Source organism: Brachyistius frenatus, unplaced genomic scaffold, assembly GCF_029030835.1.
Source record: "Brachyistius frenatus isolate BFR_SWC_R1_liver_20210118 unplaced genomic scaffold, ASM2903083v1 Contig_283, whole genome shotgun sequence".
NCBI lineage: Eukaryota > Metazoa > Chordata > Actinopteri > Embiotocidae > Brachyistius > Brachyistius frenatus.
Window position 1 is genome coordinate 224898 of NW_027210882.1, and position 16287 is coordinate 241184.

The 16287-nt window shown below is 43.6% G+C and overlaps 1 protein-coding gene across 2 annotated transcripts; it reads left to right on the forward strand.

The window, feature by feature from the left end:
* The first annotated feature begins 1425 nt into the window (after window positions 1-1425).
* On the forward strand, window positions 1426-15755 carry zc3h7bb (zinc finger CCCH-type containing 7Bb). Of its 2 annotated transcripts, none has more exons than XM_069722228.1 (21): window positions 1426-1953; window positions 2416-2477; window positions 2612-2648; window positions 2954-3151; window positions 3742-3900; window positions 4088-4228; window positions 4313-4355; window positions 4452-4690; window positions 4784-5069; window positions 5944-6002; window positions 6181-6280; window positions 6537-6698; window positions 6833-7038; window positions 7131-7231; window positions 7827-8008; window positions 8284-8363; window positions 9495-9751; window positions 9861-9966; window positions 10320-10428; window positions 11172-11305; window positions 11524-15755. In XM_069722228.1, exons 2-21 carry the CDS (start codon window positions 2419-2421, stop codon window positions 11557-11559), a joined length of 2694 nt encoding a protein of 897 aa, XP_069578329.1. In that variant the 5' UTR covers window positions 1426-1953; window positions 2416-2418; the 3' UTR covers window positions 11560-15755. The 2 variants fall into 2 exon arrangements, with proteins under 2 accessions (XP_069578329.1, XP_069578328.1); XM_069722227.1 differs by having other exon boundaries at window positions 1426-1609.
* The last annotated feature ends 532 nt before the right edge of the window (window positions 15756-16287 follow it).

The following is a 16287-nucleotide window of genomic DNA, read 5'->3' on the forward strand; positions in this document are numbered from 1 at the left end:
TAGACAGATAGATAGACAGACAGACAGACAGACAGACAGATAGATACAAAAATGTCCTTCCCAGATCCGTTTTCCTCATTGGTTTCTTTTAATTCAATCAGCACTAATATTAATCTCAGAAATACTCGATGCTATCAGATTAGAGTTGGAAATATTATAGACTCTTAATTCTATAAAAATATATATATATAAAACCCTTTTATTGAAAAACATTTATACAAACTTCTTTGTGAGAAAAGTGCAAATTAGCCAGTAATTTTACATGAATACAATTTGCTTCAATCAATGCGTTTTTTAAATGTTCATCTTTTCTTTTCTTTCCTTTTTTTTTTTTTTTTGTCAAACATTTGTCAAAATTAGTTGTTTTTTTTGGTACCGAGTTTGCAATCAAGATCATGATGTACAGGGTCATCAGTGCAAAATGTACTTGTTGAAAACAAATTTCATCGTTAAAGGTTGGTCACGTGCTGCTGACGGACATTCCTACCAAAAATAGCAGGTGAAACAAAAAGAAGAGAGAAACCACCAATCAGGGGCGTTGGAGCTGAGTGGCATCAGCATGTCTGTAATTTAAAGGTAAAAGTTGATCGAGGAGTTTGTAATAATTCTTCAATGTTTGGGTCGCCGTCCGGCGTTTTTTGACTTGTTTGATGAAAATATGTGGCTGAAAATCAGGAGGTCCTCATAAGATACCCACACCCAAGAAAGGACTGGGTCCCCCGTGGGTGACCCCGACTCTCAGGCCCCTGACCCTTTCATGGCCCACCTGAGGAGATGGAGGCAGCGAGGACGTCCTGCACAGGGGGTCAGAGAAGATGACCTGACCCCGCAGGTTGAATCGTGACTCTGGGAGGAGCTGAGCAACGAGGTCATCCTGCTGAAACCAGCAGAGAGCAGATCAGAGACCTCCACCCGAGGCAAGGCTCTGTATTCTGTTATGACATATGGGGCTGCGAGTAAAACATTATTTTGCTTATCAATTCAATTTCAATAAATAAATAATAATAATATGTGCCAAGCACACGTTCACAACAACATTAAATGACGACGTTACAGTCTAGCGTGGATACATAATAATAATGTAAAGAATTAATACATCAAGACACGAGTGTCCTGGAAGTAGATTTCAGTCTCCACATGGTTGTGACGCATTAATAGTAGTGTAGTTGTCGGGACCGTGAGGGAGAAACCACGTGACCCAAACAGTGACGTTGCCTCTGCCGCCCTCTGGTGGCCTCTGCCGCCCTCTGCCGCTCTCTACCGCCCTCTGCCGCTCTCTGCCGCCCTCTGCCGCTCTCTACCGCCCTCTGCCGCTCTCTGCCGCCCTCTGCCGCTCTCTACCGCTCTCTACCGCCCTCTGCCGCTCTCTGCCGCTCTCTACCGCCCTCTGGTGGCCTCTTGTAGTTCTGCTGGAAACTTGTTGCAACACCGCACTGTCCAAAACAGCTAAGCCGTTAGCCGAGCAGCAGCGGAGAAAGCAGCGCTGCGTCCACACACCAATGACAGGGACACCGACCCTACAAGCATGCTCCCGGACCTTGACTGATACTCGGCTGGCTCGTTGTTCCGACAGTTATCGCGCCGCTTATCTCTGAACCGAAGTGTGGAGGTGAGAGCAGCCGAGCGGAGAGCTGCGAGCTCCGGGGTCCGTTCACCTGCCCGGTGGAGCCGCTCACTTTGGGTTTACGCGTCAGCTGGAGCAGTTAAATGAGACGACATGCAAAGCGAGTGACTTTTAAAAAAAAAAAGAAGAAGAACGAAACCAGTTTTGTTTTTTAAATCCACCTTTTGTTTTTTCTTTCTTCCTCCAGTAAAGTAGTGATTAGCATTTAGCACGAATTAGCATGTAGCGTTAGCTGGCTAATCCCGACCACCTCCTGGGAGGTGAAGTCCGGCAGCGCTCCTCACGATAACTCCTCTAACATCTCTAACATCTCTAACACCTGCTTAGATGTGAGCTTTATGTCTTATATGCCTCCGTGTTGGTTTAACTTCCTGTACGAGTTGACATTATTGACGTTTATCTCACGCTAACGTTAGCTCACGGTACCACACACACACACGTTTAAAATATGTCCGGGACATTCAAATGTCCTTTTCCACGCGTGAATGTCTCTCCGTACGTTCAGTGTCAGTCCTCAGGTTACCTGAAATGTCACCGTAGCTAACGCTGAGGGGTCGCCGGCCTCGGCGCGAGGCGGCCCGGCCGTTTTGTTTACGCAAGTCCGGTGACCGCTCGGCTTGTTTGAGTGACAGGCCTCGGTCTGTCACTCAAGATGTGCTCACTTTTAAAAGCGCGTCCTTCAGGACAGCTCATGTAAAATGTGGATATTTCACACATTTGGCAGACAAAGCGGTAAATGCTGTTGTGTAAGTTTTGAGTTTTAAACGGGTCAACCACATCCTCCTCTTCAGGTTATGGATCCTGAACGACAGAAACGACGAGAGGACATTCACAAGGCAATGAGCTTCATCCAGTAAGAGGACACGTGTTTGATGCCTCCTTTTTTTAATTTTTTTTTTTAAACGAATCGTTGTTATCGTACACCAATTTTACTTTGAGATGACAAACATCTTTTTTTTAATTTTTTTTTTTATGTCCTGTCCACAGGTCATCGTTGCCTTTCCCAGAGCCAGAGAGTTATGAGGTTTGCATCGATCCTGTTCAAGTTTTTATCAGCAGTGTGCTCATACTGTGTTTATATACTCATTGCTTCATACTCCGTAATCCCACTCGCATTTTGTTCTGTTATTACCTGAACCTGAGCTCCGACATGATTTTATGTTGTCCTCAATCCTCTTCTCACTTCAACTCTCCTTGTTCCTTTTTTTGTGTCTGACCACCTCGTATTTCCTTTCCAATACTTTTGTTTGTCACCCTCTCTCAGCTCTTCACTCATTCAATCCTTTCTTTCTTTTTTTTTTAACTCATTTTCTACACGATCCTTTTCAGGCATTTCTGACCCAGTTGGTGGTGAACTTGCTGGACGAGGGAAATTTTTGTTTTCGAGAGGGAGACTGGCGTCAAGGAAGCCAGCAGTACGGAGAAGGGATCAGCGTAGCCCGCTACGCCCAGGCCGAGGCCCTCGTCATCCCCCACGAGCTGCTGGAGAGCCTCTACGTCAACAGGGCAGCTGCCTTCTACCAGACGGTGAGAGGGGGGGTTGCCTGCAGATTGACTTGACAACATGTACATTTCGGTGAATAGAAAATTGTAGAGAATGGATGTATGCTTGACTTTTCATTGATCCATTACAATTAAAACTACAGTTTTAAAATGATATGAAGCCTTGCTTAGATCAAAGGTTCACGATGAGATGAAACTGTTTTTGTATGTTGCAGTGAAAAGTTGCAGCAGTTTAAACTGGCTCATCTTTGCATAGGCCTCTGGGTATATACCTGTGAAGCTCCCATGGATGACATCAAACTCTCAATCTTCTAGTTTCTTTGTTTTCACCTTTCATCATAACTAAAAATGCAACTTTTGCAAGTAGCTCACTTTCACTATCCTTATTCGTGTTTTAAGATGCCAAGAATTATATCCAGGTCTGAAAAACCCAGAAAACCTGTCAGAAGTGCAGGGAGTCGTTGCCATGGAGATGTTACATCGTGTCATTTGGTTGCTTCGGTGTAAACTGGCAGGTTTCAGTGTCACAGACTTGAATTCCAAAGGCCTTCTTGCTCTTACTGTATATCTTGTATGTCCCTGTGTTGTTGTTGTTGTTTGTGTTTCGGTCTCAGAGGGAGTATGACCGCGGCCTTCAGGACTGTGACAGCGCACTGTTTGTGTCAGAAGGCAGTCGCAGGGCTTTGTACCGCAAAGCGATCTGTCTGAGGGAGCTGGGCCGACTGCGAGAGGCTTACGAGTGCGGAACCAAATGTCTGCTCACAGCACCTCACGTATGTTAATAGTTATAACAAATTACTTTTCACATTATTTTTTAAGTATAAAATGAGCAGAACGGGTGAATTTAAGTGCCAATGTGAGTTATTGATGAGATGTATTTGACGACTTCATAGATCACTCACCTGCAAATGAATGAGTGATCTGAATTGGTTGCTCTTGTTTTGATATGTCCTCCTCCAGGACAGGCAGGTGAGTGAACTGGCCCAGGATCTTGCCAACAAACTGGGCCTGAAGGGTCGTAAAGCCTACGTCAGCCCTCAGATAGAGTCCACAGCCACAGAGGGGGAAAGTCATGGTGAGAGTTCCCCACCCACAGGAGAGGTAGGAGCCGCTGTCACATGATAGATAGAGGTTGTAATGTGGTTGCCGAATGAGAGGCTAATGGTGTCTTTTCTGTTTCTGTAGATGTCCTCCAACGGGCTGGAGTCTCTAGGTGACATTGGGCCAGGTAAGGCAAACTGGCAAACCTCGAGCTTGTCCGCTCCCACCCAGACTTCCATGCGTTTCCTTCACTTCCCTCCTCATTCCTGTTCTTCCTCCTCAGCTGACCTCTCCAGCGCACAGTGCATCCCGGCTCCTTTGGCCACGCCCATCCCAGTCAGCGACGACCCCTCAACCAGCGTGGTAACCTCGTGCACCGAGCTGCCAGAGAGCCCCAGCAGCCAGTCCCTGCCTCCCATGCCGTACTCCGTCCCGGTGTCGGAGCACATGGACGAATGCAGCAGCGTCATCAAAGAGGAGCTGGACAGCCTGTTGGAGTGCATCCCCAAGAAAGTCAGCGAGGTGAGTGGAGAACACAGACAGACAGACAGACGAAAAGAAATCAGCCCAAACATGGTCATAATTACTTCATGAAGTTCCCGTCTCCTCCTCCAGAGTCCAGTTCAGGGTGCTATCCCCACCAACCTTCCCAACACGGCTGTTGGTCTCCGGCCTCCTTACTCACCAAGCCTTCCAGCCCCGTCGTCCCAGCTCCCCCAGGCTTTCTTCAGCTCCATGAGTGACATGCCCCCTCTGGATTCGTACGCACCGCTGCAGGACCAGGGCTCCACCCAGGCGCAGGACGCACTGGGAGGCTTTTCCACAGGGGCCACAGACGGAGAAGGGAAGGCAGGAGTCGCCGCTGGCGGGCTCGACTCGTTGTTGGAGTACACTCTCCCTGGTGAGCACTGCGGCAAACTTCTTATCTTCACATATTTAATTTTATATCGAATCTAAGGATTCATTTGTGCGTGTATGTGTGTTGCACTGCGTTGTCGTGGTGGTACAAGAATTGAAATGCTTTGAAAAGCGTTCCACTCATTATCTCGATGTAAAACATTATGTAACTGAAAGACAAGCACAGTGCACACGGTGCTATCCCTGGTGGCCATGTGAAGTTATTTTGACCCAGTGAAATGTGTCGCGGTGCTTCAGCCTAGTACGGAGCAAAGATTCACAATCAGGCAGAACCTTTTTAGAACGTTGCAGGAAAAGTTGCCGCAGTGTGAACTGGCCCATCTCAGCTCGACTGAAGCCAGCTGACGGTGTCACCTGTTACTCAGCTTATCAAGTTGGCAGTTTTAGAACGCAATGCACTATAGTTAGCAAATGACAGAACTGCTCCGAAAAAACAGGAGCAATGTCCTGTCTCAAGGTCATGGCATAAACTTGTCTCTTTCATCACTTTTGAAAAAGCAACTGTTGCGTGTAACTCACTATCACTCTCCTCAGTCATGTTTTAAGAAGCTACAAATTATATGCAGTCACAAAAAAGCCTGAAAACCCAACCGTTAAAAAAACAGAAGTGGACATGTTATACCGTCTCATCCAGTTGCTTTGTCGTGTAAACTCGCAGCTTTCAGATTGATGCAAACTGGAGAAGTTTAAAATCATCTGGTCTTAATTCTTTGGCTTGAAGTGGCCTTTAGCCACCAGAGCACAGCTCCTCGGGAGTTGGCTTTAACCTGCGATGTGCGTCAGCAGCAAACAAGTGTGAGTCAGCACCGTTACAATATGGTGTCTGACATCCGTGTCCTTGTGTCTGTGGTCTTCAGGGGGACGAGTGTGTCACAGCTTCATCCCCGGAATGCGTAACCACGGTGCTGCACATGCAGTGAGTAAAACACATCATCTGTTACTTTCTTTGCATCACGTGTTGCAGAAAAACTGCTTTTTAATTTGTACGGTTAAATGTATCGTCTCATGAATTGCAAGCTATACTCATTCGTAGCTTTTTAAAAAAATTCATTTTATCTTTATAAATCACATCTTTTTATGCTCTTCTTCCTCAGAATGGTCCAGCAGGAACCAACCTGTCTCTGCTCTCCAGGAATCCTCTGGCAACCACACACGAGTTTCGGCAGGCCTGTCATGCTTGTTACAGCAGAATAGGTCAGATAAAGTAACATCTGAGCCACTCTGTTGTACTAACCTTTCATAGTCTACTCTTTGTCCTAATTCTTTCAAAATGGTCCAAGTGGGATTTTGCAGCGTTGATTTCTCCCTCAACAAATTTGCAGGCATTAATCGCTGACAAGTAGGAACTGTAACATTACTGATTGAAATCTTTAAAAAGTAATGAAAATAGATTTTTGTTTCTTTTTTTATATAATCTGTAATCTAACCTCCCCTGTCCTCCTCTCCACAGGTCCTCGAGTGATGGACTACAAGTATCAGCCAGAGGCAGCGCATCGCTGCAAGAGAGATGTGCTGCTGTGTCGCCTCAAAAACGCAGATGACCCGACCTGGAAGAGGATTCGGCCCCGGCCGGCTCGCAACAACTTCCTGGGGGCGTTTGTACTCTGTAAAGGTGTGTTGACATTTTGATGTTTGTTTTTAGATGAGAAACTCAGGTTGGTAAATTTCCACTGCCAGAGGCCGCTGTAATTTGGCAAATATGGTTTTCTATTCTGTTTAACATCCTTCTGTCCGTCGGGCCCACAGAGGTGCAGGAGCGTCAGGAGTGCCAGTACGGGGAGAACTGTACGTTCGCTTACTGCCAGGAGGAGATTGATGTGTGGACGCAGGAGAGGAAGGGCGCGCTGAGCCGAGAGCTGCTATTCGATCCTCTGGGGAGCACAGAACGACGGGCGCTCAGCGTCACCAGACTGCTGCAGCTGCACATGGGCATGTTCATGTTCCTCTGTGAGGTGAGGCCGCAGTCTGCCACAGATTCCTGTTTCTCATTGTGTTCTCGCTGCACCTTCCTTTACTTATCCGCATTTCCTTCCTTTTTCTTCAGGAATGTTTTGACAGTAAGCCTCGCATCATCAGCAAACGCAGCAAAGAAAACTTAGCGGTCTGCTCAAACCTCACAGCTCGGCACCCATTCGATGACAACAAGTGAGTGGAGTTTCTACGTCTTTGTTTTGCACAAATATTATGTCTTCAAAAAGAGCTCAGTGAGGTTTATTAACAATGTGATAAAACAAGGTGAAAAAGTGAGAACATCACGGTGATGTGCACGGAGCAGGGCGAAGCTATAACTTTCCTGACTATGTGGTCCCAGTTAGTTCCTTGATCAACATCAGCACCTGAGTTACTTGGTTTTCGTGACCACTGGTACGTGCACATGTGTGATTTAGCGTTCTGGAGCGTTTCAAGTGTCTCTATTGCTGATTTGACAGAAAATGTAATGCTTCCTCTGTTCAGCAGGAGGCAGGCTACGGTTAAATCGCAAATGTGCACATACCAGTAGTAACAAAAACACATGTAACACTGGTCCTGATGTTGATCAAGCGTGCCGTTGAATACTTACTCATGAAACGTATTGGTTCCACCTGCTCGACAGGCATTAGTGCTGCGATCTGTTCGTGAGCGACAGCAACGGTCTCTGAGCTTGTTGATCGCGCCTCTATATTTTCTAAAAGCCTGCGCTGTCCTGCAGAAATGAGAAAAATCTATCGTCACACATCTTAACCCCAACTCTGACCCGCAGGTGCCTGGTGCACGTGGTGAGGTCAGCCAACGTGCGCTACAGTAAGGTGCGTCCGCTGCACCCCCTCTGCCAGTTCGATGTTTGTCGCCACGAGGTCCGCTACGGCTGCCAGCGCGAGGACAGCTGCTCCTTCGCTCACTCTGTCATAGAGCTCAAATGCTGGGTTCTGCAACAGGACACCGGTGGGTAGAACACAAACACAGAGAAACACTTTCCGTTTGTTGACAATATCATTACATTCCTTTCATTTACTTAAAAAGAGTTAGCTCTCGGATGTAATAAAATGTAATAAATATAGAGGCCAACCATATTGGCAATGCTGAAATAAAGTATAGCAAAATGTATGCTGTATTTGTACGATGTTATAAATGAACATCCTAACCCAGTATCTAGAAATATAAGTAAGTTGAATTGTGAAATGTTTTTTCACTTGAGCTGTGTCTAACGTTTCCTTCAGGCATCACCCACGAAGAGATGGTGCAGGAGTCCAAGAGACACTGGCAAAGGTTGGAGCAGAATGCACAGAAACAACAAAAGGTGAGGCCGGAAACAATTGGATATCTTTCCCCTGGTATCAAAGAGCTTCTCCTGTCAAGCGTAACGAACACAGCGGTTCATGCTCCCCCACCAAAGCAAAGAGACCAGCTAGTGCCGTCACTCAGACTGGGTCTCCCAACATGGCAAAGCCACTGAGGACTACATTTAGGAGTTGCACTTGTGGGTTAGATGTTAAACTAATTGTGTCTTCAATATCATTTATTCTTGTAGCTAACGGTAGATTTGGAGCATAGAGGGACTTTTTATTTGTTTAAATGCAGAAGTAAATTATTGTTTGTTTGACAGTGAGATCACAAACCTCCTGTTTGCCATTGTGCATTTTTTTTTTTTTTTTTTAATTCTAGATAGCTTTTTTTTGTTGGGTCAAATATTATAAGCAGCTGTATACTGGCCTATTTAGTGAGGATAATACAGCCCAAAGTTGAGGATAATGTCCACAGACAGCCAATCAGAGTCCGCAAGTTGTTGTTAAGGGAACATCAGTAAATCTTATTATCCACTGAAACCCTTCATGGGCGACATTTAGGCAACATTGATAAATTGTAGTGAACTGATAACCTACATGTGAGACGTTTGTGGAACATCTGTAAATTATACACACACACACACACACACACACACACACACACACACACACACACACACACACACACACACACACACACACACACACTAACCCCTCTTAAAGTGCATGAGTCTCTGCATGAACATCAGTTACATGTTGCACCACCCATCATCACAAGTAAAATTTCAACCTGTTGAAAACAGTGAGCTCTCTCAGCGTTGTCTCGGTTCTTGACACAAGAGTTTATTATCAAGGTCGTCCATGCTGGCAAAAATGTTATTATTTGAATTTCTGTTCTTATATCACAATCAAAGGGAACTTCACTGTTGTATATAGTATATAATGAATCATTAATGTTCACTGTGATATTGGAGTCACGCGCTTCTTTCTCTTTTACCATTTCTCAGCCCGAATGCAATTAATCATAAAAGATGGTGAATGTTTCCTGTGTCTGTATCTGTTAAGATATCATTCTGGCAAAAAAGGATGCTTCATTTTTTATCTTCATTCAATAATGTAATTCCCTGTTTCTCCATCTCTTCCAGCCCATCCACATACCCCACCCGAGCAGCAGCATGCCTACAGGAGGGCTGGGAGGGCTTGGCGGTGTGGGCGGCGGAGTGGGTGGAGACGGCATGGGCGGGGGCGGTGTGAGTCCGGTGGGAGGGTTAGGAGCAGGAGCGGGAAGGGGGCGGCCCCTCAACCTGAAAATGAAGTTTGTGTGCGGCCAGTGCTGGAGAGAAGGTCAGGTCAACGAGCCCGATAAGAACCTGAAGTACTGCACGGCCAAGGCGCGGCACAGGTGAGGCCGGACTCCCACACGCCGTCTGTGTTTTCTAACCAGTCAGTTCAGCATCTAACCACAGTTTGTTTCTTTTGCTTCTTTGAATTCATGTTCGCTGTCTCTTCAGCTGGACAAAAGAGCGCCGGGTCTTGCTGGTGAAATCCTTCGAGAAGAAGAAATGGGTTGTTGTTCGGCCTCTTCCCTTCTCCCGCACATACCCACAGCAGTATGACGTGAGCTCCTCCATTTTGTATTTGTCCTCTTCTCCCTCTATCCGCCCCGCCGCCGCTCTCACGTGCTCAGTACAGCTGACTGCTTTCCCCCCCGAGGGACAGGTGTTGTCGTAACATACCTCTTAATTGCAGGCTTACCACATCCTCGTGGTTCACCTGTAGACATTTTAAACCGCTCTTACTGGCAGCCGCAGCAGTTGTTCAACATTGTGTTGTCTGGAATTAAATTACTCTACAGTAACAACTGTCACGATCACAATACAAAATTAAACTTGCTAATTCACCAGAGATCCATCAGAAAAATCTTTACACTCCTTACACGTTTCACTCTGTGACCCTTTCATTTCCCCCAGATGTGTGTGCATGTGATGAAGCAGAAGAAGTGCCACTATATTGGGAACTGCTCCTTCGCCCACAGTCTGGAGGAGAGGGACGTCTGGACCTACATGAAGAACAACAGCTGTAAGCTCCTTGTTCAATATACAAGTGATATACAAGAGTGGCTGTGAATGAATTAAAACCACATATTACTACTCAAATTTAAGGAACCAGTTTTAGTTTGTCATTTCTAATAACATCGCATGAAAACGGTTGACTTTTTGACAGATTTGTACAAGGAATCGTCTAATCCTTTGTAATACAGTGACTACAGATAAAGTTCATTTCAACAGCACCATCAGGAAAATTGGCTTTTTCAATCAATTATTCAACAAAAATATCAAGAGATGTAGCACCTCATTTAAACTGAGAATACAAAACATCAATTTGATGTCATTTGTTTGAGTATATCACCTTTTTATAGGCACTATTTTAAAGATGATCACATAATTTCATGTTGAAATATGTTGGAAAAAGTCAACAGTTTCAATGGGATGTAGTAACTTGTTCACACTTATCTAGTGTTATTGTGGAAATATACAGTATGTTACTGTACAATCAGTAATAATCTTTTTTCACTTTTATTTTAATTTTTGTAGACATGCACTGTAATTGCTTTGTTTTTTTGTGATGGAAATTCTTATTTTGGTGTGTTTTTCGATCTCATCGTGTCCTCTGGTCTAGCGCGTCTCTTGTCCCGCCACTACAATCACCACGAAAGCCCATAATTACATTGATTTGACTCCACTCGCACTAGTTGTTGTTACATCACTGCCTCCAAGGTTACTGAGGTTGTCTTTCTTCTTTCTGATCTCGCTCCTCCTCAGTGAGAGACATGCAGCAGATGTATGAACTGTGGCTGCAGCTCACCAATCAGAGTCGACGCTCGGATAACTCGACTGTGACGCCCCCACCGGAGGACAAGCAGGTCACCATAACAGCAGATTACACAGAAAGCATGGTGAGCGCTTAACAACACTAACAGCAGAGGCCAGACCCGCAATATTTGTCCACAGATCATCTCATGGTTGCTAAGGCGACTCAGGTAGCTGTAGGGGGGAAAAAAACAAATAAATGTTCTGAGAAAACCTTCGAGAGATCTTTGCAGGATAGTTGACAGTAACTGACTGTTTCTCTGTTCACTCCCGTTGGCCTGATCGTTGATGTGTATCATTTCAGGGAGGCAGACGGTTGTCGGACGGAGACGACCTCTGAGTGTTGCTGCAGACAGAGAGACGGGCCTGCCAAACCAGCCACATCCAAACACTCTGTCATCTCTTCAGTCTGACCTCCTCTAGCAGCGAGAGAGCAGGTGGACACAAACATGTGGTCGACCCCGACGCTCATAGACACACACACACAAACATTTACACACAACACACAAACCACAGGCAACAATTAACACGCAGAGAAAAGCTTTGGAGGTAAAATGCAAGAGTTTTTCTTGAGCATGTTGTTCTCCGTCATGCTGCAGTTACATACAGCACCTTTAGGTTCCCCTTCAGTAAATTGTACCACAGAAAATCCAGACAACTAGTTTTGCTGTGACTAAAATAATCTATTAGTGTTCTGACTGAGCATTCGTGTCCACCAGGCATCTATTTTTTTTTTTTTTTATTATTATTATTTTTATTTTTTTTAATCCTCATAGCACTGAAACAGTTCTTGGATGAGCGCGCTGGTCGCAGCTCTTTAATTTTGTTTGGCGATGGTTCAAAACCCCATTAAAGCTCGGCTCTAAAAGTTGACATTTTAACTTCAGAGTGCCAGAAAAACGCTAAACTCTTAGTGCTGTTTATGACCGTCTAAACTGAAGAAACTATGAAGCATTGAAAAAGAAGAGGTTCCTGGTGGACACGCCTCGCTAAGCTCCGGAAATCCTCCTCTTCTTCCTTCACGGGAAAATAGCGAGAAAGTCGAAATCATTTCATGGAAGTTGATTTTGAGTATTTTTTATTTTTTTCAAGGGGAGTTTCACTTCCTTGTTATAATTTCTGCCATATTGGTAGAACACTATGAATGTAACGCCTGCATGGGCCTTCAAAACGAGGAAATTAGTCATTTAAAACGTTGCTATGGTGGAATGTGTGTAGGTATAGTTGTGTGCCCAAAACCTTGTGTAACATTAAACAGCCCCCCCTTCTTTAATATATATATATATAAAAAAACAAAACTTTGACAGCAGTTTATGCAATCCACAAGTAGTGACCCACATGCACACAGTCGTATGTAAACTTAATGATTGCTGCCTGTATTGAATCAACATTTTCTCGACAAAACATGGGGCGCAAATATGCTTTGTCAGCGAAAAATTATCAAACACATTCGGCTAAGTTACACAAGGCTAAAGGCTCGGAGCGGTTGTTGCCAGAGCAATCAAGGGGATACACACCATGTGATAAAGTGTACTGGCAAGCAGCAGACATATGAGACGTGACTGCAACACACACACACACACACACACACACACACACACACACACACACACACACACACACACACACACACACACACACACACACACACACACAGAGAGAGAGAGTCCTGGCTAGAGCTGCTCTCAGTAATAGACCAGTTCAGACTGCAGATTTCCATTTAAAATACATGATGACCTCACCTGGACTGAATGAAGAATGGTGAAAATACCGACCTACCTAAGTTGTGAAAACAAAGATAAGATCTTTGTAATAATGTGTGAAAAAAAAGACGTTTAATGATTTAAACACAGAAGAGCAGGTAGAGAGAAAGCTTAAAGAAAAGATTGATAAAGATGATTGGGAATATATTTTTCTAGTTTGATTGCTGAAATATTGAAGATAATTTGAATGTAAGGGCAGGTTGCCACAGCTTTAGTTCAAGTGAGGTCATTATTTGCGTAAAAACACCAATCATGCTCCAACAGCCTTCAGATGGAAACCCGCCTTCCTCATATGCACCCAAATGTTTTGTTCCTGACAGCTAAAGGTAGCTCCTCACATGAAGCTTTTCACGAAGGGCAACCTGCCAGCTTTAGACAGGGAACCAACCCACACCACATATTGTGCCTATAAACCAACACATCAACATGTGACACAAACACACACACACACACACACACACACACACACACACACACACACACACACACACACACACACACACACACACACACACAGAGGCAGGATATCTGTTGCCATCTTATTCTAGCCTTTAATGTGGACAGACACGATGAAGGTATGTCTATATTCAGATACACCCATATTATACATATTTACAAATAATGGTATACTACTAATAATAATTGATAACTTAGCGGTTAAGCTTAATAAATATATAACCTGAAAACCTGTATTGATTACATAGAAGAACTTCTTGTTATTGAGGTATTGCTATATGACATGTATCGCTGAACTAGATGACTATAGTGAATTTTTTGTTATTTTATTTTGAAAATCTTCCTTCTGTGTGGGTTGTTCCAGACAGGGCTGTTTGAAGGGATTAGAGATGGACGACTGAGGGTTAAATCTTTCAAATCTGCGAATCAAGCCAACTTGAGAGTTGTTTTTTTTCCTCCACAACGGCAGCAGCTAAACTGGACATAGAGAATGTGGAAACTTTCCTCTCCTGCAATGTTTCGATCAAAATTCAGAGAAACTACGCTTTATGGTTTAAGTAATCATCGAGGATTAAATCAATAAATGGCTTCACTTTACAAAAGTATGATGTCAATCAGTGCGGGAAAGTATGTTGATCAATAGGACCGAACCTTTAAAAAGAGCAAAGAAGAGAGACTTCAAACTACATAAGACTCGGTCAGCGGACAACCAAATCTGCAGCGTCTGAATTATCCAGCGTGAAACCTGACTTTAAAACCTGAGCAGGATTTAGACGGCCTCTCTTCCCGAGCTGAGCCTAAAGTGCAGATCCCAGGTCAGTTTTTCTGACAGCACGTCGGCTCTCGTCTGGAACAGCCCAGCCATTAGCTTCTCTGAGGGATCGTATTACTACTCCTCCTAGTATTATGATGAATATGATGACTATAATGATTGCTATCTATGGATCTATTTCTATTTCTCTTCTATATGCTTATTGATATATGTATGTTAATTGCAATGTATAACTCTCTCTTTATATATGTATCCATGTATGAATATAATAATTAACAGTAAATATGCGTCTGTGTATGCGGCAGTGCGCCAGCTGTCTGGGAGGCAGTGAGCGGGAAAACGTGCGGCTTCTGACACCGACTGAGTTTTTCCTTAGTTAGTGCTACACGTGAACGTCGCCTGAGCTCTGTTTGACGGCCAAAGGATTATAAAAAAAAAAAAAGTAGTTGATGATTGAATTATATTTACTGTAAACGGTCTAAGATCAAGCTCACTGCCTGTGTTGTTGTTATTTTTTTTTTTTAATGGATTGACCAGACAAGGACAGATCTGGAAACAAAAGCATACATGGAGGCCTATATACTCCTGTATAGCGCCTTATTCAATATACTACACTTATAAGATGATACATACCCCCTATTGTATAATCCCGCTTACTATATACACTATATGATACCTGATACCTATTATAATACTTAGACACCCTTATAAGGTAATTTAGATAAGAGATGGGCTGTCTTTTTTTTCTGTGGCTGTGGTAAAGTGTGCTGTGGTCAGGTGCAGGCAACGTCAAGGCCATGATTACAATACAGTCTTTATCTACTCGTCTGGTACTCGTCAACAGCTGTTTGTTTTTCTTTAAATGCAGAAGATCCATGCTGACTTTTATGAAAACGTGTTTTTTTGTTTTGTTTTTTCCCACTGTAGACGTCGGATCCGTTTTCTGGTTTAATCAGCCGTGTCAAAATGTTGAACTCATTCCTGAATGTGTGCATTAAGTTATTTGGAAAAGTTTTCTGCTCGGGCTGGATGTCCCTAAATATCACTCGACCTAAAGGTTATCGTCTGTTCTGACTTCTGTGAGTTTCTGTGAATCGGCTCTGGTTAATACATCCTGCTGCAGTTAAATGAAGTCACATGGGTCTCAGCTGTGAAACAAGTTTCTGCTCCACAAATATTCATCTCCCCCCCGTTGCCGTTCCTCTCTGCCCTCCTGCCGCCTGATGCAGTTTGCCTCCTTTAATCCGCAGCACCAACACACCCACACAGCCACAAAAGATCTTAATGAATCGTTTTTCAATAAGTTTGAAAATTCTCAGTTGTTTCAGTTTGTTTTCAACAACTCAAATGAAGAAACCAGGGTTGTAAGAAGTGGAAAAAACAAGGCCTCTTTTTGTACTGTATTTTTACATTTGGTTGTTTGGCGTTTTGTTTTTTCCTCTCGACTTTGTTTTCTCTTTTCTCCTCCCTGGTTGGAAGTTCATGATCACACTTGTGGACCAAATCTCTTGAAAGCATTTAATAAACTGTTTTAGAAAAAAAAAATGTTTTATGTATTTATCAAAGCACTCAATTCACATTTAAGGATTAATGTCCCAGACATTATGACGTGATAACCAGCAGTGGTGGAATGCAAAAAGTACTTTACTCAACTACTTTACCTAAGTACAAGTTTAAACCTCGATTTTATGCCGCTTTATACTTTTACTTCATCTCGGTGACAAATGTACTTTTTGCTTAACTATATTTATCTGATGGCTTCGGGTGTTTTTTCAGGAAACAAAATTTCATACACTTCCTGTCTAAGAAAGGTGATTTTGAACTAGAATATTTTTGATAAACTGAATTATCAAAAGTTCCTTTATGACTTGAGAAAATTATCCTATTTTTTAAGCTACATAAACTATTTAAAAAAAGAAAAAAAAATGAAATCAGTTGGAAAATGAAAGCTATAAATTGGACTGTTTATAGAAATAATATACATAGTTCTCACAGGACAGCGACAGCACAAACATACAGTAGGATGATTTTATAGAATACGATGCATCGCTGAGATTAGACTACACGACTATCCCGT